We start from the raw sequence: 27,579 nt of genomic DNA, 5'->3' as shown, positions 1-27,579 counted from the left end.
AATGGAGCTGAACTGGTGTGTTCCAAGGGCATGGCCTGAAGGATTCATCCTCCCTACACTGTCCTCTAACCTTGACCTGTATGTGCACCCTCAATTGCCCTTCTTATTTCCAACCACAAATACATGATGGTGGGCAGAAGGGAGGTATGAAGAGCTGGCTCCTACCTGTAGAGTTGGAGAAGGGGATTGACGGTAGCAGAGATTCCTGAGAAGAGTATAGAAGTCAAAGCAACTGAAGAGGAAGCATCAAAATTAAGAAAGATGCAACCCCAGCATATTGGAGATGCCAGAGACAGGAGACCCTGATGTGCAGCCTGAGGCAGAGAAAGTAGAGGTGGGGGAGAGTGACCAGGGTCCTACAGCCTTCATCCCTGAAGTCCTGGACTTCGACGAGAGGAGAGGGAAATCTTCTCCCACAGGGTCAGCAGAGCATGGAGCCATCTAAGGTTTGACTACTTACCAGTGGGGATGGAGATCAAGGCTGGACTGGTGTAACCTGCAGAGAATGGATAAGAGTAAGGTGGGATATTTGAAAGTTAAAGATGTAATGAAGAGCTGGACCATTTGGGGAAGAACAAAAGCCAATTAGAATACCTCCGAATAGGAATCCTTTAATATCTGCCCCCCTCTCTCTCTGATTGACTCATTGGTGGGTAAGGGGAAGCTTACAAGGAAAGGACTAGTGAAGAGAAAGAAATCTTGACATAGCCAGGAATTTATCCTCGTGGCAGAAAGACCCACCTAGGGAGGCAGGAGGAGCCCCTGTCACCACCAGCCACTCACCATTGACATAGAGACGGTCTCTGTCCAGGGTATAGGGGCCCAGCTGGGTGACACCATAGGTCTGATTGCTCAGTTCCCAGTACAGCAGCTTCCTGTCCAGTTTGAAGCCTGCAGGGTCAGGGCGGTGGGTGCAGATGGCGTCCACTCCAGTGGCTGTTCCATCCTTCTCAGGTCTGGGAAAAGAAGGACATGAGGATGGGGACAGGACACAGGGGCATCTTTGGCAGGCTATCCTTCCCTGAGTCCATTTGTTTGTGGACACTTGATCCTCTACTGTCCCTGCACAGTCAGAAGCCAATCAGAGGAGAAAGGGCCTCACTGAGCCACAAAGCACAAAAGTGGACATTTCAGAGTCAGGTGACCTTAGCTCTGTTGTTTGCTGAACAACCTGTGTAAACTTATTTCTTTTGACAGAAAATATTCAGTCCTGGTGACAAGTACATTTTAAGTGTTCATTAGTTAACTGGTTAATTAAACAAATATTTACAGAACACCTACAGTTTCTGATAAGACTGAATGGCAGCTCTGAATAGAGACCCCTCAACTCTCAGAAATCTGATACAATCCAACTTCTCAACCTGAGCAGCTGAGCATGATGAGATGCTGCACAGAAGTAACTCCTCATCTGTTGCCCAATGGCTTCTTGCATAATATCTCCCTGGGGCAGCAACAAAAACTAGGGGGACATGGGACTTTGAAGCTAGGGTGACCCTTCCACCTATCCATTAAAGTCTCATTTTCTTGCACATTAGATGTCATCTGGGATGCCAAAGAGAATAGCCCCATGGACTTCTGAGGGATCCTGCAGAAGGGAAATGCCCACACTTTCTTGCTGGAGTACTGTTTGCTGTCTATATTCTTCTACATGAAACTGAAGCCACACATGGCCTATTAAGGTCTATCAATTCTATTTAATTGGCAAGCCTCATGGTCAGACATAGGGTGAAAAAAGCAAGGCAGCTAAGATGCAATATTTAAGGAAGGACTCACTCTCAAGATCATGCAAGTGCAGGGCAGGCACCTGAGGGTGAATGCCTCGTTAAATGTTGTGCCCTAGGTGCCTCGCTTGCCTCATGCTAGCTGGGCCCTGCACAACCAACCATCACACAAATAAGGCAGGTCCGAGAGGAGGTCTCACCTCAGTGTGGTCAGTCTGCAACCAGCGTAGAGTGAACCGATGCTGCTGTTGGTGAACAAGACCTTGAGCTGAGGAGGAACAATGAAGGAATGAACATGAATATAAAATAAACATAATTTAAAAATAAATTTTAAATGAAACACCAACTGTCTAACTCACTCAACACTGCATCTAATTCTTCCAAAATACTTTGGGAGAGATGCTTTTTATTATCTCGGTTTTACAGATGGGAAACTGACGTATCAAAATCAAGGTCACTGGTTGTACCAGTTTGAAATTGTTATGGACACCAGAAGAGCCATGATCTTTTAATGTAATCTTGTTAAGTGGAAAGTTTTCATTGAGTGTTTCCATGGAGATGTGCCTCACCCAACTGTGAGTGAGACCTTTGATTAGACCATTTCTATTTCCAGGTGGGTCTTAACTGGATCACTGTAGTCCTTTAAGAGAGCTGAGAGCCTACAAGACCCAGATGCTTAGAGAGACTGAGAGAGACATTTTGGAGAGAAGCTAAGAGCTGACACAGACACTTGGCAATGCTTCCAGATGCAGACAGAAAGAGGTTTGGAGATGCTAAGCTAAGAGACGAAGCCCAGTGGTTGCCTGGAGAAACTAACAGAGGATCCCCAGATGCTTAGAGAGAAATGCCCTGGGAGAACAACCAAGAATGCACAGGAGCTGAGAGAGAGAAGCTAAGAGAGACAGAAGCCCAGAGACAGTATGGAGGAAGCCATTTTGAAACCAGAACCCAGGAGCAAAGGACCAGAAGTTTCCAGCCTACCCAGCTGACAGAGGTGTCATGGATGCCATTGGCCTTTCTTCAGTTAAGGCATCCTCTTGTGGATGCCTTAGTTTGGAAACTTCAATGGCCTGAGAATTATAAAATTGTGACCTAATAAATCCCCTTTATAAAGGCCAATCCATTTCTGGTATTTTGCATAATGGCAGCTTTAGCAAACTGGAACACTGGTCCAAGGCCACATCGCTTGTCTGTGGCAGTTCCAGGTTTTAAACTTGGAACTATCTGCCTGCTGAGCCCACAACTTTAAGCACTCCAACCTCAGAGAGTAACAAGAAAGACTGCAAGGGGGTGGAGAGGGGTTTGGAAAAGAAGGACGGGTAGCAGGGACTCTCACCAGGCGTTGTAGAAATGATTCCGTGGAGTTGAACACTGTGGAGCCTGGCTGCATGTCCCCCATGTAGCAAAGACTGGTGATGGTGAAGTTGAGTGTGAAGGGCACCAGGGTAGAGCCAGCAGCTGCAGAAGGGAAGGGTGAGGAGAGGCCATGCACAGGTCAGGCCTAGGCATAATATGGGTTTAAGGACCAGTGGGACACATGCCTGCCAGCTCTGTCTAAAATAGCCCCTGAAATTGTTCTATTACATGGTTCCTGGCTTTGGCCACAAGCTGAAACCATAGATGGTGGTGTTCAGGTTGGCTAGGCATGAGCCAGTTTCTTCTTCCTACCAGGAAACCTTTGAGGACCCTCCAAGACAGGTTTATTCTCAGAGGTCTATATGGTAATTTGCCTAAGGAGCACTATGCCATTTTTCCAAAATTTACCAACTTGATCGACTTAACCAGAATTATTTTATGAATAATTCCTCTAAGTATATTCAAGAATATAGGTAAAGCAATCAGACAATCCAGAATGTGGGACCAGGTTCTGCCTGCTGTCTTTAATACTCAATATCATGAGAATAAAAGGGGGACAGTGAATAGGACTATTCTGGATCAAGACACTAAAAAAGACAATAACCTAACCAATATGGGAAGCTTGATTGGATCTTGGTTTAGAAAAAGTCATCTACAAAAGGAAGATGGGGAAATTTGAATACAGACTGTATATTAGATGATACTAATGTATTATTGCTATTTTGTGAGCATGATAATGGCATTATGGTTACATAGGACAGTGTCCTGTTTCTTTGCTGATTCTTGCTGAAATATGTAGTCGCAAAGCACGGCATTTACAACTTTCAAATAGTTCAGAAAAAATTATGTCTACATGTATACTGAAATCAATTCTATAATGTTTGTTTTGAAAACATGATTGCTTCAGTACCCTTGCTACTTTTGGAACAATTTGACACATTTATGATGGTATTTATGTATTTCTTAAACATTTAACATGGAAAACTGTGCTTTTTTTTAAATTAGATTCCTATCTCTTCTTTTATGTGTCACTGAAGATGTTTTTAAGTGATGTGCCCCAAACCCATTTGTCCCATAAACTCCATGTTTTCATTGCACATTTTGTTTAGCATGGAGATTTTAAGGAATACAATGTCATGTTCTAGCATAGCTGACTATTCAAAGAAGCAAATAAGACAAAATTTCAGTAATTGTTGAACTCCAGTGGTGGAAAGATGGATATCCTTGTACTTTTTTCTCAACTTTTGTGATAGTTTTTACAATTTTCATAACAGAAAATGTTGGGGGGAGGGCAGTAAACACACACCCACTATTTGTGAAATGTTCAAATGCTCCATAATCCCTAGACTTTGATAAATGGGACTTTCCTTAAAATGCTGCTAAAATGGCAATATTCATTGGATATGGTCAGGGAAACCATATATATTCACAAGGAACATAATCATAAAGACACTAAGAAGAAATAAAGTTATATCTATTCAATATATTCAATAAGAATATCCCTCAAACAATATTTTAGTAAATTAACTAATTGGGTAAAGTGGGGTATTGATCCTTTATTGAGTTGGCTTTTGAGAAACTGGAAATTTGACAAATCTATTCTCAGTGAATTTGTCTGCTTTCTACTCTATCAAGAGTTAGGGAATCATTTGGAAGACTGGGGCAACATATAGGTTTCAAAACAAGTTTACAGAGAGTGGCTTAGGAAAGTGAGTGCTGGGGCTAAGACTGGGATTCATGACATCCCCAGGGACCTGGGAAGGCCGTGTCAAACCACCAGGAGTTAGCCATGGTGTCCCCCAAAAGATGCCACCCCCATCCCCAATGATATCCTGTCTCCTGTGGTTAGAATCCAGCAGAAGTTTCTAGGAGCATCTTCAGTGAAAAGAACTCCTACCTGTGGAACTGGAGAAGAAGGTCGGCATCCCTGCAGAAAATGTAATCACCACAGTAGATGGGGGAAAATACTCAAGTGCTTGGGTTGGGTACATCCTCACCTTGGAGACGCCAGGGGGATGTTCCCACACCTTGGAATTTGGGGGTATTGGACTCTGTCCATCTGAAGCTGGAGGTGGGTGGAGGTGGGTGGAGGTGGAAAATGGGGGCAGCAGGATCTGGTCTCTTTCATTCCTAAGGGCTGGGACTCAGGGAGGAAGCAAACAAAAGTTGCATAGACTTCTGAAACCTCAAAATACTCACTGATGGGTGTGGTGGCCAGGGCCTGGTGGGTGTAACCTGCAGAGGTAGAGAGAGAAAGTGGAAAGAGGAGATGGGGTAAGAGAAAAGGAGGAATGGAGAGGGAAGATGTGGGGCTTTCTGGGCTGCCAAAGATGGGTGCCTTCACCATTGACATAGAGACTGTCTTGATCCAGAGTGTAAGGGCCCAGCTGGGTGACACCATGGGTCAGCTGGCTCAGCTCCCAGTACAGCTGCTTTCTGTCCAGCCCAGGGCCTGCAGTGTCAGTACAGTGGGTACAGATGGCATCCACTCTAGTAGCTTCACCATTCTTCTCAGACCTAGGAAGAGAGAGTGAGGGGAATGATAACAAACACAGTCTCCAGAGAGGGGTCCTAAGATTCCTTGGGAAAACAGAAAAGGGTCAGAGGTAATGGAGGTGAGAAGCCAGACTCAGATTCTCTGAGTACACCAACTTCTGGCCAGTCTGGACTTAGCAGAATTAGTGGGTGTGAGAATTTTTATTCAATTGAAAAGCTGAAACCTGCAGTGTCACACCATGGGGACAGGAAAGTGCATACTTGAGATAGGTAAAGAGTTGCTGGAATTTGGAATTAAAGCAAGTGGAGAAGTGAGAGGGAATTTAGAAGGGATGACCAGCACAGAGACCCACTCCTGCTGATGAGCTCTGTAGAATTTGAAGAATATGGGGGAGAGGAGGACATAACACCTTAGTCCTAGAGCTAGTGCCTTCTGAATTCCAACTCTGCTGAGGACATTTAAACAGGGAAGGAAGGAAGTGGACCAAATTCTTTGGCCCTTGCAATGCTCAGGGCAGGTCCAGGTGGCTGTCTTCGAGGGAGTCTCACCTGAGGAAGATCAGTCTGCAGCCACAGTAGAGTGAACTGACACTGGTGTTCCTGAACAAATGCTCAATCTGTTAAGGAAGGAGAGAGAGGTGAGTAGGAGGGCTGAGGAGCTAGCATTTGCAGGAGCTAGGTGAGTAAGCATTGGTAGATGGGGTATGCTTCCATGGGCAAAGCAGGAGTGAAGAGGGTAGGATGGGAGTGAGGTGGACAGGGTGGGTAAGGTGAGCAGTGTTAGGGTGAGGTGGGTATGGTTCTCACCAGAAGCTGAAGAGCTCTTTCAGTGGTGTTGAACTTTATGGATCCTGGATGTTGCATGCCTTCTTTGTAGTGGAGATTGGTGATGGTGAAGTTAAGGGTAAAGAGCACTAGGGCAGGGCCAGTGGCTAAAGTGGGGATGAAAGAGAAATGCCAACTGAGCATACCAAATGCTCAAGCCTGGGACATCCCTCATGTGTGTGTTCAAGTACTGGGGAACAGCTTACTCCAGAATGGCAATTTCAAAAAAGAGGAGACCCCAGCATACATTACAATAATTGAGGGGTACTAGGGATAAACTTGAAAAATTGTACAATAGAAGTAAATAGGGCAGAGATTTAGTAAATTCAAGGACACACTCCACTTGCTTAGAACTGTGGAGGAAGTAAAGGCTGGAGACAGACTCAACAAATGCTGAATCACAGAAACAGAAAAATCGTAGGTAGGAGAATTCCAACCCAAATGCCAGTCAGTCCTCATTCCTCACACCCTTACGAAATCCCACCAGCTTAGGAGTCACACAGAGGAAGCAGAGCCCAGCTCCCTCCAACCATAGACTGAGACAGTAGACTCACAGCAGCAAGTTAGAACTCCATACATATCTAGGCACAGGGACCTAAGTCCACAAAGACCCACAGCGAAACACAAGACACTACAAAAGGCCTCCCGGGGAAACAAAAAGAGAGACCACTATAGAAAGGCTGGTAAGACTGTTGTGCTCTCACTCAGGCCCAGTTTCAGTCAGCTGGACACGTAAAAGCAAAATAGATTTTTCTGAAGTGACCAGATTTCTGGATTGATAGCATCCACCTCTCTGGGTTGTGATATCCTAATGGGGAAGAAAACGGAGGCATAAAATCCTCACAGAAAAAAAGTAAATTAAAAAGGATAATTGGAACTGCTGTAAGACAGACCCACAACTAAAAAGTGTAAGGAAAATGGGGCACTGAGTGAGGGAGACAATTTAAACAAACCAAAGGAGATGGGGAGAAAAGTCTAAACAAAAATAAACAGAATAGATCAAGATTTCTGGAGAAGGAATGGAAGAAAGGAAGCTCTGACATGGAAGTGAAACAATTAGAAAAAAAGTACAACCTTAGCAATTGCAGTGTATATCCAGGGCAACAATCACATGAAGAAGAGCTGAGAAAATCAGAACACTTAAAAACAGTTTCTCTAAAGGTCCTGAATAAGATGGACCAAGTTTCAAAAAAGAGCCTCAACACAAAGTCAATCAACAATAAAACCCTAGACAAGAAGGAGAAAAGGACTTTCATTATTAACTCATCAAGATAAGATACATAGAAATCAACAAAAAAATTAGAGCATACTAAGAAACAGGAAGATATGGCTCAGCAAAGGGAGCAAACTAAAACTTCAGTGGAGAATCAGAATTTGGAACAACTAATCAAAGATATTCAAGCAAAGCTTCTCAATCAATTCAAGGAGATAAAGGAAAATATGCACAAAGAGATAAAGGATATTAGGATGATATTGTGTGAACATAATGAAGAATTTGAAAGTATAAAAAGAGACACAACAGAAAATGAGAGATGAAAGGTAAAATAGTAGATATTAGAAATGTACTAGAGGAATACAACAGCAGATTTGAACAGGCATAAGAAAGACCTGCAAACTAGAAGCCAAGACAATTGAAATCATACAGTCATAAGAACAGATAGAGAAAAGAATACAAAAAATTTAGCACTGTGTCATGGACTTAAGTGACAATATGAAGTGCACAAACATATGTTTCATGGGTAACCCAGAAGGAGAAAAGAAGGGAAAATGGGAAGAAAGAATATTTGAGGAAATAATGGCCTAAACCTAACAAAGTTTTAAGAAAGACACAAACATACATGTCCAAGAACCTCAAGGTACCCCAAACAGAATTAATGCCAATAGACATACTCTGAGACACATACCAATTATAATGTCAAATGTCAAAGATAAAGAGAGAGTTCTGAAAGCAGCAAGTGAAAAGTGATTCATCATATATGAAGGCTCCGCAACTAGACTACATGCCAATTTCTTATCAGAAACCATGGAGGAAAGAGGGCAGGGTTTGATATATTTAATATACTGCAAGAGAAAAACTTCCAAGAAAGAATTCTTTATCTGGCAAAACTGCCCTTCAAAAATGAGGGATAATTTAAAATATTTTCAGACAAACAGACACTGGGAGGGTTTGTGAACAAGAGACCTCCTTTATAAGAAATAATAAAAGGAGTGCTACAAGCTGATAGGAAAAGACAAGAGACAGAGGTTTGGAGAAGAGAGTACAAATAAAGTCTATCAAGAAGGGTAAAAGGAAAGAGAGAATAAAAATAAGATGTGGCACATAAAATCCAAAGGACAAAATTGTAGAAGAAAGTACTGCCTTTACAGTAATAATATTAAATGTTACTGGAGTAAACACCCCAATAAAAAGATATAGACTGGCAAAACGGATTAAAAACAGGACCCAACTCTAAGCTGTCTACAAGAGACTCATCTTAGATAACAGGACAAAAATAGGTTGAAAATGAAAGGCTGGCTCTTTGTTGCTCAGATGTGGCCCTCTCTCTACGTAAGCCAACTTGGCAGATGAAATCATTGCCCTCCCCTCTACGTGGGATCTGACACCAGGGGAGTGAATCTCCCTGGCAACGTGGGATATGACTCCCAGGGAGGAATGTAGAACTGGCATCGTGGGATGGAGAACATCTTCTTGACCCAAAACGGGATGTGAAAGGAAATGAAATAAGCTTTAGTAGCAGAGAGATTCCAAAAGGACCAAGAGGTCACTCTGGTGGGCACTCTTACACACAATATAGATAACCCTTTTTAGGTTCTAATGAATTGGAATAGGTAGCAGTAAATACCTGAAACTATCAAACTACAACCCAGAACCCTTGAATCTTGAAGATGATTGTATAAAAATTTAGCTTATGAGGGGTGACAATGGGATTGGGAAAGCCATATGGACCACACTCCCCTTTGTCCAGTGTATGGATGGATGAGTAGAAAAATGGGGGCAAAAAAAAAGTCACCCAGTGTTCTTTTTTACTTCAATTGTTCTTTTTCACTTTAATTTTTATTCTTATTATTTTGGTGTGTGTGATAATGAAAATGTTCAAAAATTAATTTTGGTGATGAACACACAACTATATAATAGTACTGTAAACAAATGAATGTACACTTTGTTTTGTATGACTGCATGGTATGTGAATATATCTCAATAAAATGAATTAAAAAAAACTAAACCACTGCACTAGTCTCCAGATGGATCCAGCATGAAGGGATCTAAGAACCAAGACCACATTATAATGAGTTCTTTTCTTTTTGAAATCTTCATAGGTGATGTGAGAGAATGTCTGTTGTGGAGCTATGGGAGTAGGTTTTAGAGGAAATTAGGATGCTTGAATGGAATGTTTGTTTTTTTCCCATTTTTAACACATGTATTGCTAAAAGTTTCTGATTGCAATTACAAGAAAGAATGCATGAAACACAAACAAAAAAGCAAACAAAACAAAAAACGAAACAACAAAAAAAAATAGCAAGATACACATTCTTCTCAAGTGCACATGAATTATTCTCCAGGAGTGTTCATACATTTGGTTACAAAATAAGCCTCAATAAATTTAGAAAGATTGAAATCATACAAAGCATCTTCTCTGACCATAATGGAATAAATCTGGAAATGAATATCAAGCAAAGAACTGGAAAATTCACACATATATGGAAGTTAAATAACACTACCTTACATATTCAGTGAATCAAAGGAGAAATTGCAAAGAGAATCAGTATATATCCTGAGATGAAAGAAAACAAGAACACAACATATCAAAGCCTATGGGATGCAGTGAAAGCAGTGCTGAGATGGAAATTTATTGCCCTAAAGACTTACATTTAAAAAAGAAAAAAGGGCTGAAACCAAAAACTAAGCTTTTCACTAGGAGGAACTAGAAAAACAACAGCAAACTAACCACAAAGCAAGCAGAAGGAAAGAAATAAAGATTAGAGCAGAGATAAATGAAATTGTGGAGAAAAAACAATAGAGCGAGATAACAAAACCAAAAGTTGGTTCTTTGAAAAGATCAATAAAATCGACAAACCCTTAGCTAGTCAAAGAATAACACAGGTAAGATGTGAATAAAAAAAATCATTAATGAGAGGGGGGACATTACTGCTGACCCCACAGAAATAAAGGGATCAGAAAAGGATACTATGAACAACTGTATGCCAACAAATTAGACAACTTAGGTGAAATGGACAATTTCCTAGAAACACATGAACAACCTATACTGACTCTATAGGAAATAGAAGACCTCAACAGACCATTTACAAGCAAAGAGATTAATTATTCATCAAACACCTACGAAAAAAGAAAAGCCCAAGACCAGACGACTTCAGAGGTGATTTCTACCAATCCTTACAAGAAGAATTATACCAATCTTGCCCAAACACTTTCATAAAATTGAAGAGGAAGGAACACTAACTCATGCTATGAAGCCAACATTACCCTAATACCAAAGCCAGATAAAAACACTACAAGAAAAAATATTAAAGAGCAATCCCTAATGAATATAGATCCAAACTCCTCAACAAAATACTTGCAAATTGAATCCAACCTCACATTAAAAGAATTATATACCATGATCTAGTGGGTTTTATTCCAGGTATGCAAGGGTGGTTAAACACAAGAAAATCAATTAATGTAATATACCACATTAACAAATCAAAGGGAAAAACCACATGATCATTTCAATTGACATAGAAAAGGCATCTGACAAAATCCAGCATCCTTTCTTGATAAAAACACTTCGAAAGATAGGATTAGAAAGAAACTTACTCAACATGGTAATGGGCATAAAATCATACTCAATGATGAGACAGTGAAACCTTTCCCTCTAAGATTTGGAACAAGACAAGAATGCCACGTTAACCAATGTTATCCAACACTGTACTGGAAATTCGTATGAGAGCAATAAGAAAAAGAAATAGAAGGCAAGCAAATTCGAAAGGAAGAAATAAAATTTTTGCTATTTGCAGATGACACGACCCTGTATAGAGTAAGTGCTAAAAAATCTACAAGAAAGCTTCTAGAGATAAAAACAAATTCAGCAAAGTGGTGGATATGAGATCAACACGCAAAAATCAGTAGTGCTTCCATACACTATGGATGAGCAAGCTGAAGAGGAAATGGAGAAAAAAAATCCATTTAAAACAGCAACTTAAAAAATTGAATAACTATGTATAATTTTAACGAAGGAGATGAAGGACTTGTGCACAGAATACTACAAAACATTGCAAGAAAAAAATCAATGAAGACCTACAGAAATGAAAGGGCACTCCGTGTTTGTGAACTGGAAGACAAAATATTGTTAAGATATCAATGCTAGCCAAAATGATTTACAGATTCAATGCAATACCAGCCTAAATTCCAACAGCCTACTTTGAAGAAATGGAAAAGCCAATTATCAAATTTATTTTGAAGGTTAAGGGGTCAGAATGGTAAAAAAAAATCCTCTAGAAAAGGAAGAATGAAGTTGGAGAACTCACACTTCCTGACATTAAAGCATATTGCACAGCTACAGTGGTGAAAACAGCATGGTTCTAACACAAGTATTGATATATCAAGCAAGGGAATTGAATTGAGAGTTCAGAAATAGACCATCACATCTATGGCCAACTGATACTTGTCAAGGCTGCCAAATGCACTCAATTTGGAAAGAATAGCCTCTTCAACAAATGGTGCTGGGAGAACTGGATATCCATATGCAAAAGAATGAAGCAGGACACCTCACACAGATAATATACAAAAATAAAATCAAAATGGATCAAAGACCTATATATAAGAACCAGGACCATAAAATTCCTAGAAGAAAATGCAGGGAAGCATCTTCAGGACCTTGTGGTAGGCAATGACTTCTTAGACTTTACACCAAAAGCACAAGCAACAAAAGAAAAAATAAATAAATGGGACTTGATCAAAATTACAAACTTCTGTGCATCAAAACAATCAGGAAAGTAAAAATACAACCTGTGAATGGGAGAAAATATTTGGAAACCATATATCTGATAAGGTTTAATATCTAGAATATGTAATGAACTTCTACAACTCAACAACAAAAAGACACATGACCCAATTAAATCATGGGCAAAAGACTTGAATAGACATTTCTCTAAAGGAGATATACAAATAGTCAATAAGCACATGAAAAGATGCTCAAAGTCATTAGCCACCAAAGAAATACAAATCAAAACCACAATTAGATACCATCTCACATCCACTAGAGTGGCTACTATTGAAAAATCATGAAATAACAAGTGTTGGAGAGGATGTGGAGAAATAGAAACACTTGGATATTGTTGCTGGGACTTTAAAGTTGTGCAGTCATATGGAAAACAGTTTGGTGACTCCTCAGAAAGTTAAGTAGAGAATCATCATATGACCTGGAAATCCCACTTCTAGGAATACACCCAAAAGAACTGAAAGCAGGGACTCAGACATTTGTGCACCAATATACTTAATGGCATTATTCACAACTGCCAAAAGGTGGAAGCAATTCAAATTTCCATCAACAGATGAATAGATAAACAAAATGTGGTATATACATACAATAGAATATTATTCGGCTGTAAAAAGGAATGTAGTTCTGATACATGCAATACCAGGGATGAAACTTGAAGACATCGTGTTGAGTAAAATATATAAGGCACAAAAGAACAAATATTGAATGATCTCACTGACATGAAATAATTCAAATAATCAAACTCATAGAGCCAGAATCTAGAATATAGGTTACCAAATGCCAGGGTGGGAATAGGGAATGGGTAATTAATGTTTAAATTGTACAGTTTCTATTTGGGTTCATCGAAAGTTTCAGTAAAGGATGGTGGTGATGGTAGCACAACATTGTGAATGTACTTAATAGCATTCATTTACATATTTGAATGTGGTGAAAAGGGGAAATTTTAGGTTGTATATAGGTTATTACAATAAACATTTAAAAAATAGCACTGTGCAACACAATGAATCCTATTTTAAACGATGGACTATATGGTTAATAGTACAATTATAGAAGTGTTCTTTAATGAATTGTAACAAAGGTACTACACCAATGTAAGGTGTTAATAATAGCGTGGTATATGGGAACTCTGTATTTTCTGCATGATTTTTCTGTAAACCTACAATTTCTCTAATATTTTTAATTAACAAGAAGCAGGTTAGGGGGCCCCTGTCTGCCTATGTGCCAGGTCAGGCAACCAGGAACTGAGATCTTAAATCCTGGTGAGGATCCAGTCTGGCCCTGGCAGATCTAGTTTGGAGGTTTAAGAAACAGGATTGGGGTAATATCATGGTTTGGGAGACAGGAAAAGGGAAAAAATCAATTTAATCCCACTCAGCATTTAACAAACAATTTTTTTTTTTCTTCAGCCAAACATCAATCCTTAAAGAAGGCCTCCTCTCAACTACTCACCTTGATTCCCCCTTCCATTCCATAACACTAAGAACTTACCCTTTAATATAAGTCTGCACAGGAGAGCCTAAATAGCCACAGGCTCTAGAAACTCTCATTTGATTTCAAATTTCCTCTCTGCCCTTCATCAGCTGTGTGACCTTGGGCACTTTATTCAACCTATCTGTACCTCAGTTTCTTCAACTGTGAAATGGGAAGAATCATACTTTTTATTTAGAGTGGTTCTGTGACTGTGTTTGTTAAATGACTGTGTTTGTTAAAACAGTATCTATAAAGAACATTAGGGTGAAGGTAAAAAGCTAACCCCAAAAAGTCTCACACTGAATGATATCATTTATATAATATTCTCAAAATTACAATATTATAGAGATATAGGACAGATAAGTGTTTACAAATGGTTGAGGGTGGATGGGTGTGACTGTAAGAGGGTAGCAGGAGAGAGAGCTTTGTTGTGATGGAACTGTTCTGTATCTTGATTGTGGTGGTGGTTACAGAAATCTACACATGCGATAAAATGGCATAGAACCAAAAACACACATCTACTCACACACACAAATGAAGACATGTAAAACTAGTGAAATCTGACTGAGGTCTGTGCAATTTCCTGGTTTTGATATTGTACTATAGTCACACAAGATGTAACCATTGGGAAGAAACTGGCTGAAGGATACCTGGGAACTCTGTACCATTTTATAACTTCCTGTGAATCTATAATTATTTCAAAACAAAATTTTAAAAAGGAGCACATGGCCTGGTACATAGTAAGGGCTAAATAACATGGTTGTCTTTTATTACTTTTATTAGTTATAATTGCATGTTCAGTGACAGTCTTCCCCAATACACTGTAAACTCTGTGAGGGGAGTGACTCCACCTAACTTACCCAACGTCTTACCCCTCTTCCTAGCATAGAAAATGTGCCCAATAAATATTTGTTGACCTAACTTCCCTGCTAGCCCCAGTACTAAGTGTTCTTGCATATGTTTTTGTTTAACCTTCACAATGACCTTAAGAATTACTGCTATCCTCACTTGGTATGTGAAGAAGCTGAGGCACTGATAGGGTAAGTAACTGATAGGGTAAGTAACTTGCCCAGGGTCAACATGGCTTGGAGAAGGCACATCTCCTGATCTTGAGGAATTCAGGGCAGAGCAGGAGAGGCTCATGACTGAGTCCCAAGCTCTCTCACACCAGCTTTTCTCTGCAACTCTCAGGACCTTGCTTTGAGGTCATATGAGGACATTTCCTGGCTACCTAGAAGGAGGTGGAGAGAAAAGTCACCCACTCATGGAGCTAGAGAAGTTGACTGGCAGAACTCTGGTCACTGGGTGCATGCCAAATTCACAGCAGCTGAGGGGAAATGGTCTAGAGTGAGAACAGGGATGTGGGGTGGGTCACAGATGCCCATGTGTGCATTGTTCCTTTCCAGTTTAAGCTATGAATTATGGAGGTGGGGGTGAGATAATCAAGGCTTCTGGTTTCCTCTCTCCCCAAGGTCCTGTTCATGGGGTGGTAGGTGGAGGTGAATCGGATGCTACCCACAGGGCACTTGGAGCACAAGGTCATCAGGGCCCTGAGTACTCACCACTGGGGGTGGAGGATGAGGCCCGATGTGTATAACCTGCAATGAGAATAAAAGACTGAACTGCAGTGTGGGCAGGGGAGGGATATACAAGAGACACCTCAAGGGCCATTAGCCCCTACCCCCAAATAAGGCTTCAAGTCTATACAGTTCAAAAGTAATGATTTAACAGCAACAGTATCCTGTTCTTAAAATGCAGAGAAATCAAAAACCAAGTTTCTGTCTTCATGGGCTTGTAATTTATTGGGGAAGATAAGAAACAGAATTCTAGGTTGTGAGTCTTTAGGGATTTTGAGGCATTGGAAGGGAGAAAGCTGAATGGCTACACTCTTGAACCCCATTGGCTTCAGCCAAAGGATCTTCTCTTTCACCTAAATAGAGAGAGGCTTTTGTGGCCACACAAGTGGGCAAATCAGTGCCCTGAAAAGCAGAGATACAATGAGAGGAGAATGACTTCCAAACTCAAGGGATTATGGGGACTGAGCTGATAGTATTATTAAAGGAGGTGGCTCACGAGGAAGCTGATATACAGAATGGGTCCTGTGGTAAACTGGAGAGCCCACATCCCTTCTGAGGAGCAAATTCTCAGCTTCGGCTTGGGGTTACTAAAAGGATGCTTACTGACCAAAGAAAGAGATGTTTATATGGTGCAAAATCTATACTTTCTGTAGCTCGCTATATAATTGAACTTGTACGGTCAATTTATTCAAACACCATAATTACATGGAACCTTGAATAGGGGGTGAGATCTGGTTGGTTTGTACAGGTTAGTGTGAAACCCCCATACATCCCAGAGTAATTTGGGCAGAGAATAAAAAGTATTTGCAAAGCCCCCTTGAGGGCCTGAGGAAAAATGTAGAAACATTAAACTTCCCCACCTGGGGAATTTCTGATATTCTCACAAGCATTGTGGACTACAATTGTAGTAGGCCAAGTCCTTGATCTTGGGGCTTGCCCTTATGAAGCTTGTTACTGCAAAGGACAGGCTAAGCCTACTTATAATGATGCCTAAGAGTCATCCCCAGAGAACCTTTTTCTTTGCTCAGATGTGGCCTCTCTCTCTAAGCCCACTTGGCTGGTAAACTCACTGCCCTCCCCCCTACATGGGACTTGACTCCCAGGGGTGTAAATCTCCCTGGCAATGTGGGACACAACTCCCAGGGATGAGCCTAGAACTGGCAAAATGGGATTGAGAAAACCTTCCTGTCCAAAAGGGGAAGAGAAATTAAAATAAAGTTTCAGTGGCTGAGAGATCTCAAATGGAGTTGAGAGGTCATTCTGGAGGTTTTTCTTATGCATTATATAGATATCCTTTTTTAGTTTTTAGAGTATTAGAATAGCTAGAAGGAAGTACCTGAAACTGCTAAACTGCAATCTAGTATCCTTGATCCTTGAAGATGTTCATAGTACTATATAACTTATACAGTGTGATTGTGTGAATGTGAAAAACCTTGTGGCTCACATTCCCTTTATCCGGTGTAGGACAAATGAGAAGAAAAAAGGGGGACAAAAAGTAAATGAATAACAGGGGTGGGGGAAGGAGTATGAGATGCTTGAAGTGTTCTTTTTTACTTTTATTTTTATTCTTATTATTTTTTGGAGTAATGAAAATGTTCAAAAAATTGATTATGGTGATGAATGCACAACTCTGTGATGACACTGTGAACAACTCTGGATGATTGTATGATATGTGAATATATCTCAGTAAAATTGCATGAAATAAAAGGATGCTCACCATTGACGTAGAGACTGTCCCTATCCAAAGTGAAGGGGCCCAGTTGGGTGACATTACAGGTCTCATGGCTCAGCTCCCAATATAGCCGCTCTCTGTCCAACCCAGGGCCCATGGAGTCAGAGCGGTGTGTGCAGACAGTATCCACTCCAGTAGCTGATCCATTTTTCTCAGGCCTGGGCAGGGAGGGTCAAGGGAAATGGGGAGGGCTTGTGGGAAGCCTAGAATGGCCTTATTGGTGGAGGAGAATTGGAAATGAACAGGACAGCTGCCAAGATCCCTTAACAAAGGTGATATAGCATCTTCAAGTGTGAATTTTTGTGCTTAACTTTAAAGTGACAATCATCACAAGGCACTGCATACCCTAACAACAGAAACATGACAAATGGAGTGGAAGAAAGTCTGGCAATCTGACAAAGTGAAATAAGATGATATCAAATTGCTTAAATCTCAGCTCTGCCAATCAATCATGGATGACTCTGGTTAAATCTCTCACCCCCTCCATGCCTCATTTCTTCAGCTGTGAAATAAGGTAAGAGGACAGACCTCTCAGCATTTGGCAGATATCCCAAATTCACCTCTGAGAAGTCAGACAACAGGATTTGGCCATTGCTGGGGGACTGTAGGGAAGAGGAGGGCTTGCTAGGAGTTATGAACATGCCAATCTTTAGCAAAAATGTGGCTAAAGCAGGAGAGAGAATTATGCATCCTCTAGATAAGGATTCTCAACCTGAACCCTGTTGGTACTGTGGGTTAGATAAGTCTTTGCTGTGTAATAGCAAAGCATGGGTTATTTCTTTGTCCTGTGTTTTGTAGTATGTTTAGAAGCATCTCTGGCCAATAACACTCCCTCCTACCCAGTTGTGACCATGAAAAATGTCTCCAGACACTGCCAACTATATCCTAGGGGGCAAAATCTTTCCTGGTTGAAAACCACTGCTCTTTAGTGAAAAAGCCAATGTGTTGGCTAATTCTTTTCTGGATGAGCTCCAGAATAAAGATCCTCCAGAAAATTCATCCTTATCTCCCAGGAAGGAAAGGCCTAAGAGGATTCTGTGTTTTACAGTCAGGCTGAGAAGAGACTGTCCCTTGGGTGGTAGGTGCAGTGGGTTAGGGCCCAGCTAGGGCCCAGCTCAACATTACTTCCCATATTGCCCACATGTGTACTCTGGAGTTCTCACCTGAGCAAGGTCAGTCTGCAGTCAGAGTCGAGGGGCCCAATACTGCTGTTCTGGAACAAGGACCTGAACTGGGGGCAGAGAGGAGGGAAGAGAAAGAGCAGGATGGGCCAAGGGGCTGGGCAGGACAAGGGTGAGATGAGAAGGAGAAGGCACTGGGTGATCTCACCAGACGATTCAAGATTCCTTCTGTTGTGTTGAATATCTCAGAACCTGGCTTCCCCATGTCCTCTGTATAGTACAGACTGGTGATGATAAAACTGATGATGAAGGACACCAGAGAAGGGCCTGCAACAGGAGAGGAAGAGAAGGGGTTCCATCACAAGCTCAGGTTTAGGATGGCTATGGGGAAGGATCCAGACTTGTCATTTTAGCTCCAGTATCCAACAGATCAGGCTTGAGATATGCCACCTGAGTCACCCTTGCTCCTTGCCAGCCTATAAAGGGGAAGAGGTCTCCATATTGGATAGATAATCTAATCTGCAAAAAGAACCTCAAATCATTTGGCCTAAAGTGTCTAAAGACTAGGCAATTGGTGGACATGTCAGTGGGAGTAAGAGAAACAAAATCACTATGTTGGATTGACTCTGGGGACAGAAAACTCCCCTGGTCTTCTGACTTCATCATGAGAGACTGGTAACTGCTAATGGGTCAAGGCTTTTCTTCCTGTGAGAGTGGTACCCTCCCTCAGCTCCATCAACCATCTCTGGAGAGCAGAGTTTAGGTAGGGAGACCAGATATTCTGGTTTGCCCTGAACAGTCATGCTGTCCTCATGTAAATATTAATTTCACCCCTTTGTCTCTCAAAAGTTACCCAGTATGAAATCAAAACTGTATGGTCACCTAACTGTATGGTCACCTAACTGTATGGGTTAGGGTATAAATAATCAAAAGCCAGAAGTCTTATGCATCCTCTAGAGAAGGATTCTCAACCTGAACCCTGTTGGTACTATGGAGCACTGACTGTGTGCCCTTATGGTGGGCACTTCACCTGCAGCATCCCAGATCACTCTCACCTCAACCTTGAGAGGTTAAGTGTTACCAGTTCCATTCTACAGATGAGGAAACTGTGACTTGCAGAATGTAAATTTGCCTGAGTCCCACAGACAAATAAACAGTACTGCTACAATATCTTTCTGGCTCCAAAATTGTCATCTTTCCCCAGAAAACACACATCTCCCTTATAACATATATGTTAGAAACTTGAGCCCTAGAGCCAGGTTGTCTGTATTTGAATGCCAGCTCTACTACTTACTAGATGGTTGACTAGACAAGTTCATTAACATCTCTGTGATCCGAATTTCATCCTCTATAAAAAGGGGTAATGGTAATATCTATTTCCTAAGGTTTTGGTGAAGATTGATTGAGTAAAACTACAGCCAAGGTAGATTAAGCCCACCATAGCCTGACTCTCTTGCCGACTACATCTAAAAACCTCAAAACAAAATACGAAAAGCAACTAACTATCAAGGACTCTAAAAAGTAAACAAAAGCCAGCTGATTGTGGAAGGGAGTTAAAATTTGGAAAAACAACTTGTACAAGGCTGACTTTTACTTTCCCTCCTCTTTTCTCTTAAAGTTTTTTTTCTGAGGGCCCATCCAAGTCATGGAGCTGTGTTTGTGTGTGTGTTTGCAGAGATGGCTAAAATTCGATGGAAAACTCATCTTTTGACCAAATGGAACAAGGAAGTGGGGTGATTGTGGACTGGAAAGAAAAGAGCTAATTACCAGCTAAAACAAACAAACCAAACACAAGCAAAAATACATTTCCCAAAGAATTATAATAGGACAAAGATTATGCATACACATAACATACACAATAATAGGATACTATCCAAAATTACTTGGGCCAAGAACCAGGAAAAATGTGACCAATTCTCAACAGAAAAGACCATCAATAGATGCAAACCTCAAGGAGACCCAGATGTTGGAATTTTCTGGTACAAGTTTTAAAGCAGCTGTTATAACTATGCTCCAAACAATCTCCCAAAACTCATTCAAGAAGAAATAGATAACCCAACTGGCCCTATATCTTTTATGAGGAATATAGACTTGAAAATCTACAACAAAATAACAGCAAAATGAATCCATCAAAATACAAAGAAGCTAACATATCATGGTCAAATAGGGTTTATTCCATGAATGCAAAGCTGATTCAATGTTTGAGAATCAGTGCAAGCCTAGAGGCACAAAGTATTGTACACAGTGTCTTGTACATAGTAAGTGTTCCATAAACAATAACTAGACTTAGTACTGTTTCCAAATAATGTCCCTTCTTATCAATAATGGAATGAATTGGTACACAGTATATGTTACATATTTAAAAAATTATAGGAACTAGTAACATTACATAAATAGTTGAATTTATCAGGGTGGAGCCGTGGGGAAATGGAGAGTGTGCATCCTGTCTAAAAGCATGTAAAAAGTGTACAGTGTCATGGCTCACAAGACACAGCAGATACCAGTTTGCATCTCATGACTCCAGACTTACAAGGCAGGAATTAAGGATCAGAGATACCCAGCCTATATCTTGATGCATGCATGTAAAAGACCCATAGACTCAACTTTTAAAACAAATCTTAAGAGCAGAAGTAGGACAGGTTTTGTGGCAAAAACAGGCAATTGTGGCAAGTTCGTGGATCTTCAGAAGTCCTCAGATCAACATCTGGTCCATATGAACAGATGGACAAGAATAAAACTCATAACTAAAACAGCTTTTGAATGATTTTCTGGATATTCAAACAGAATCCACAAATGCAGACATATATGGGAATTGCTTCATTCATCCATTTATTCAGTCAATCATTCTTTCAACAAATATAACTAAGTGCCAAATAGGTGCCCACTTCACAGGTGACGAATACATAAAAAGTGAATAGAAGAAACAGTAGCAAATTCCACGAATGAAATAATCACAATGATATGACAGAGAAGACCTGTAGGTCAAGTACATATGTGGGGGAAATGCTATTTCTTATAAAGTTATCTGAGAAGGTCTTTCAGAGAATACGATGTTTGAGCTTAAAGTTGAAAGATGAACAGGTGCCAGGCATAGCTGATCTACAAGAATAGCTAGTATTGAAGGCTCTGAAGTTGGACAGAGGTTAATGCGCTAGAAGAACAAACAAAAGTCTGATGTGGCCAGAAATGAGATACTAAGGGAGAGTGAAACAGGTTGAGGCAGGATAGTCAGCAGAGACCAGACCATGCGGAATTGTCATTTCCCAGGTCTGAGAGAGCAGGTTCCTACCTGTAGAGTTGGGAGTATGGGACAGAGACGTGGAGGGTCTGGAAGAGGATGTAGAGGTCACTGGAGCTGAAATAAAAAATAAAAATAAAAAATAAAAAATAAAAAACAGGGAAAAAATGATTGAATCCCATCCTGAAGGAATGTTGAGCAGAAATTGTTAATTGGAATTTGAGCTTATATTTTGGCTCATACCAAGGCACTGGTTGGTTTAGGGGCTTCTCTTAGGGTGCAGAAGGGCACTTAGGGGGCACTGTTAGTTCCTTCCTGAGGAATGTGCTCTGGGGAGGAAAGGTCCTGGGGGCAATGGTGTATCATGACTCTGAATACTTACTGCTGGTGGTGGGGGTCCAGTATTGATGGTTATAACCTGCAGATAATGAGGGAGAAAAGAGTAAAGAATTTATATGACAGGTAAGAATTAAGGAAGGGGTGGATGTAGACCTAGAAATGGAAATCACTGATAAAATTCCTATGACTGGGAAATAAATAATAATGACTAGGTTTTACTTGGAGCCTATTTTGTGTCTTGTCCTTTGATACCAATCATCATCATTACCATTATTTTTACAAAAACAAAAATAAAATAATAGTAGTGGCCTCTATTTACTGGAGGCATACTATCTACTAACAATCATGCTAAACACAATACAAGTGTAATGGGACAAATTTATGAACAAGTATATTCCAAACCTTGTCCATGTTTTCTCATTGATAAAGACAATTTAATGTTTTTCTCTCTCAGCTTCTCTCACTCTCACTTCACATTTTTAGGATAGTATGATATTTCTTTCTAGCTTAGTTCCTGTGTTTTCTGTGATATAGAGTCCACAAAGTTATGACAGAGTGAGAGTTTTAGTCAGGGTTCTCCAGAGAAGTAGAAAAACTGGAGATGATAGATAGATAGGTAGATACATAGATAAATACAGAGATAGATACATAGAAAGATATATAACAGATAGATTTAAATACTAAGAAATTTATTATCGGAATTGGTTATGCAACTGTAGGTACTGGCAATTGGGAATTGTGAATTACATAGCACGGGCCACAAGTTGGCAACTCTGATGAAGGTGTTCATGAATTCTCCAGGAGAAGCTGGATGGCTGAAGTAGAGATATAAATTCTTCTTTTTGACTGTGAAAAATCATCATTTCTACCTTTAAGGTTTTCAATTGATTGAATGAGGCTTCTCCCATTGCTGAAGGTGGTCTCCTTTGTTGATTATAGATATAATCAGCCATAAAGGCAATCAAATGACTAATGCTTTAAATCCATGAAAGAACAGTGCAGTAACAATCAGGTCAGTGCTTGCTTGACCAAAAAACTGGATACCTTAACCAAGCCAAGCTGACGCATGTAATTTCACAGTTAATTTACTGTCACAGTGAGGTAGTGGTATGTGGATATAAAAGGATAGAAAGATGGAAGAAAGGGAAGGAACATGTGGTTTGGAATGTTGGGGAAAATTTGACTTGGGAGTTAGGTGAATGATATAAAAGATGAATAGAAAGGAATTATGGAAAAGAAAATTTTCATGATTGTTTCTCTGGATTATGGATTGCATCTCTGATGCTCTATGAAAGATGCAAGTAATGACTGGACCTAGGGGAGCTATGCAACTTACTTGATTTATTCCTGAATTAACTCATTTAATAGTAACAACAATCCTAAACAGTTTTTAAGTTAGTCCCAATATTAAAATCTTAACCTTTTTTAAGTTAGTCCCAATCTTGGAGTTGATCCTTGTATAAACACAGAACAGGATGTTCTACTGATGATACAATGAAATATATTTCAAACCATATATGAAGGAAATCTCCAGGCAAGTACAAAGCATTAGGTTATGTTAGACTAGAGGCCATTAATAGCATTTCCAGTCCTGAGATTAGAGGTTTACTCTATCTGGAAGGTCTGCAGTGTTTCCTTGTTATTAGGTGCCTGCAGTTTAGACTCAATCTTTGGTTTGGATCCTGACTGCCCCATACATTAGCTGGATGATACTGGGAAAATTACTTCCTTTCAATGTATGATGGCTCTCTGTAAAAATGAGTATAATAACTCATAGAGTTTGGGGTAAGATTAATATGAGATAATATAAATAAAGGTTTTAGCACAATTCCTGGCATGTAGGAATCTGTTAATAAGTAATTAGCTGCTATTATAGTTATGGTTCTGGTGTTACTCCTAACAGCAATGTTGCCAAAAAGTATTGCTGCCAATGGTGTTTTGTAAACATCATGGCATATTTGCTAAGGGTATTGTTGTTTCATGAAATGGATCTAGTTCCTGCGGCCCATAGAAACATAGAAAATTGTCTCAAGCTGACATGATGCAGAGAATGAAATGGCCTGGGGGCTAAACTGGGCACACAGTGCCCATTAGGAAAGAATTAATTCCAACAGTTGACCAGGATCCCCAGAATCCGAATGCTCCATTTGTGAGCTCATAGGAGACAGTGGGAATAGGGAACACCGTGGAAATATTTCACTCCAGGGGGTAAAAGGGAGAGGAAATCAGCCTCCATCAGTATGTTAAGTGTTCAAAAATGAACTCCCCAAGATATGCTAGATTTGTACCATAATTATGAATTTCTCAACCTTGCACTATTGATATTTTCATTAGGATGATGTTTTATAGTCGGCGGGGTGGGTGGGGGGGAGCATTGTTGGATATTGAACAACATCTCTGGTCTCTACCTACCAATTATCAGTAGCAATCTTCCCACCCCCAGTCGTGACAAGAAAATGACTTCAGACATTGCCAAATGCCCCCAGTTAAGGGTGATTATGACCCATAATCATCCCCAGTTGAGAACCACTAGCATAGACAGATATGGAACTGAAGAAGGGGCAGGAGGAGACCCAAGCTGTGGTACAGCTAGCTACTCACCATGGACATAGAGACTGTCTCTGTCCAGGGTGTAGGGACCCAGCCGGGTGATACCATAGGTGTGTTGGCTCAACTCCTGATACAACTGTTCTCTGTTCAGCCCAGAGCCCATGGGTTCAGGACGGTAGGAGCAAACAGTGTCCACTCCAGTGGCTGCCCCATCCTTCTCAGTCCTGGGACAGGAGAGATATGGGAATGTAGACATTAAGAGATTTGGGAGAATTAGATACTTTGTTCAACTCTTTCCTCCAAATTGACCCCCTGGCTTTATGATACCTCTTATTGGGTCTTGACTGGTTTCTCAGGCATATTATTTCCTAGATCCTGTTCATCCAGGCTCCTTTGCCTTCCATAAAGTAGATAATCTACCAGCCCTCATTTTCTTCTTTTGCTTCCCATTCTTATTAGATAATTAGGTTCACACTCATCATTTCAACTACCAGCTATATTATCATGGGGCACCATCTCACTCTTCCTGGCCAAGATATCTCCCCTGGGCTCCATTCCATATATCCGACATACTTAGGGATGTCCCATAGACCCCCTCAGGTTCTACAGGTCACAAATTAAGCTAATCCATCTTCTCCCCAAAACGGAATCAGCTACTCCTCCCATATTTCCTTATCAGTGTCAGAGCCAGAGACCAGGGAGGCCTCCTGGACCATCCGTCTTCATTTCTTCTCATATCCAGTCAGTATCCAGGTCCAGTACCACTTCTCACTGATCTCCCAAACTTCTGTCTTATCATCCTTTCAAAATTTTCCATGCCATAACTACCAGCGTTCTACTTAAAATAAATCACATCACGTCAGGACTCTGCTTACTACAGCTCCATAGTTATCCACAGCTCTGAATAGTTATAACTAATATTTATTGAGTGTCCATTAGGTGCTAGAGCCTCTGCTATGACTTTTAAATGTGTTATACATTCAACAACTTTATGAGGTAGATGCTCATGTTATTCCCACTTTATAGATGAGGAAGCAATGTCAGAAACAGGATGTAACTTCATATATTTGGACATTAGAGACCTTCAATGTGACAGAAACAGGATGTGACTTCATATATTTGGATATTAGAGACCTTCAATGTCTAACCTTTTTTGCTGTGCTACACTACTAAAACTCCTTGATATGGCCTTTAAACCCCAACTCCAGCCTGAACTCTTGATAACATCCACTACTCCAAACTCATCTTGCATCTGTCCATGTAGCTACACTTCTGTCACTCAGTCAGTCTCCCAGTCAACCATTCTCATCCCCTTCTTCCTTTTCTTGGTCCCTTCCTTTTCCTCCATTCCTTTCCCTCCCTTCCTTCCTCCTTCCCCCTCTTCCTCCCTTTCTTCTTGTCTTTCCTTCCACACTCCACTGCCCATTTTACAACTGTTCTCATGTACTAGGCTGTCTGTCACATTTGTCCCATTATTCAAGATGTTCTACCACCTAAAATATTGTTGTCAATGATCCTTCTGACTAATGTACCCTGAACTGTCAAAACTTAGCTCCAGTGCTATCTCCTGCAGTTAGCCTCTACTCAACTCTATCAGGTTGAGCTAAAAGTCCTTCCTCTGGGCTCCTGTGGCCCCCATGTAGAGCTCTAACATCATACTAACCTCATTTATAGCAGGTTTTAAGTTCATGTAGTTTCTGCCCATTATATATTATACACATTATATCCCAGTGGACACCATGAGGTCAGGGCCCACGGCTGACTCTCTCAGTGGTCTTAGCAGGGATTGACCTAATGTGTTTCATTTCTTGTTTTCTTACTGCATCAGTGATATCCTTTTTTCTAACTGGTGAGCCTGAATGCTCCATGCCTCTACATACCCAAATAATTTATGGCCTTAGACAGCCACTTCTTATAGGAAGCCCTCTCTGATATACTCAGAGGTGATAACTTCAGTGGTTGGACTTCTGGAAGCCCATAGTCATTTACAATCCCTGCCTTCAGTTGTCATGCTCAGGACCTTGCCTCCAGGTGATGCTACTTATGATAGTGCAGCATTTCCCGTTGTGGAGGAGGAGCGCCTCACCTGAACAAAGTCAGTCTGCAGCCAGAGTAAAGTGGGCCAATACTGGTATTCTTGAACAAGGACTCAAGCTGGAAGAAAGGGAGGGAGGTAAGCAAATGAGTCAAGGGGATGGGGTGAGGCAAGGACAAAGTAGGCCAGGGTAGGTATTAGAGGGGTTCTCACCAGGCGATTCAGGTGCTGTTCGGTGGAGTTGAACTCTCTGGAGCCTAGGTGTCCCATGTCTGGGGTATAGAGCAGGTTGGTGATAGTGAAGTTGAGAGTGAAAAGCATCAAAGCTGAACTCACACTGGCAGCTGGAGGGGGAGACAGAGAGAGAAGACACCTCTCAGGCTTAGGCCTGAGCTGGAAGTGGGGTAAGGGACTTGTGCTGTCTCCCTGACCACCGCGTCCAGTAAGTGAGGCATTGAATATCCCATCTGAGACACCTCTTTCCTTAGATAGCTGGAGGAGGGGAAGGGACTGCTATGTTAGATGTGTGACTTCAGCAGTGAATGGCCAATGATAGAAAAGTAGTAGACATATTGGTGGGAAAAAGAGGAGTCAAGGCCTCTTGTGCTCAGTCCTCAGGCCAAACACATGAACAGTAAAATAAATCCAAATAGTAATTTCAAGAACAGCAACTTCAAAGGCCCTCAAGATGGAGTGAGATTTGGGCCTTGGAGAAGCCTGGTGTAGCCAGAGCTTAGGGAGCAAGGGAGAGAGTGGGACAGGCTGAGGCTAGATGGACATCAGGGCTCAGATCATGTAGAAATTCATTAGCCACTGAATGGGAACTGAAGATTCATGGGACTCAGAGAGAAGTTTCCCACCTGCAGAGGGTCAGAGACTCTTGGGATCCTAAAGAGAATATGAAAGTCACTAGAAGGAAAATACAATGTGAACAAAAAGTGTCGGGATCTATCATGAGGTAATGAGAAAACTGAACCGTTAATGGGAACTTGTATCTCTCTTAGTTCTGCCTGGGACTTCTGCTGGCATGGGGCTGCTCTTGGGATGAAATCTGGAGGATGGAGGGTATTCTCCTGGATAACAGACTTGGGGAAGAAGGATCCCAGGGTACAGGGACATCAGG

General features: G+C 41.0%; 2 protein-coding genes across 2 annotated transcripts in view; both read right to left on the bottom strand.

Moving 5' to 3' along the window:
- The window catches only part of MUC16 (mucin 16, cell surface associated), a 44,103-nt gene extending 40,951 nt beyond the window's left edge, over positions 1-3,152 (bottom strand). Inside the window, 4 exon segments of the mRNA XM_037824382.1 lie at positions 461-496; positions 784-956; positions 1,922-1,989; positions 3,058-3,152. Coding sequence (XP_037680310.1) covers positions 461-496; positions 784-956; positions 1,922-1,989; positions 3,058-3,120 — 340 coding nt within the window. The 5' untranslated portion in view covers positions 3,121-3,152.
- Positions 3,153-3,216: 64 nt separating this feature from the next.
- LOC119525541 (mucin-16-like) lies at positions 3,217-26,779 on the bottom strand. The gene is made up of 11 exons (XM_037824318.1): positions 26,670-26,779; positions 26,508-26,575; positions 24,473-24,645; positions 21,915-21,950; positions 21,584-21,649; positions 18,503-18,621; positions 18,337-18,404; positions 5,422-5,594; positions 5,277-5,312; positions 5,075-5,142; positions 3,217-3,222 (listed from the first exon to the last, which is right to left on the bottom strand). The coding sequence occupies exons 1-11, from the start codon at positions 26,775-26,777 to the stop codon at positions 3,217-3,219; spliced, it is 921 nt and encodes a 306-aa protein (XP_037680246.1). The 5' UTR covers positions 26,778-26,779.
- Between the last annotated feature and the right edge of the window lie 800 nt (positions 26,780-27,579).

This window comes from Choloepus didactylus, assembly GCF_015220235.1.
Source record: "Choloepus didactylus isolate mChoDid1 chromosome 25 unlocalized genomic scaffold, mChoDid1.pri SUPER_25_unloc2, whole genome shotgun sequence".
Classification (NCBI taxonomy): domain Eukaryota; kingdom Metazoa; phylum Chordata; class Mammalia; order Pilosa; family Megalonychidae; genus Choloepus; species Choloepus didactylus.
The sequence above is the reverse complement of the archived record's forward strand: the minus strand, read 5'-3'. Positions and strand labels throughout refer to the sequence as shown.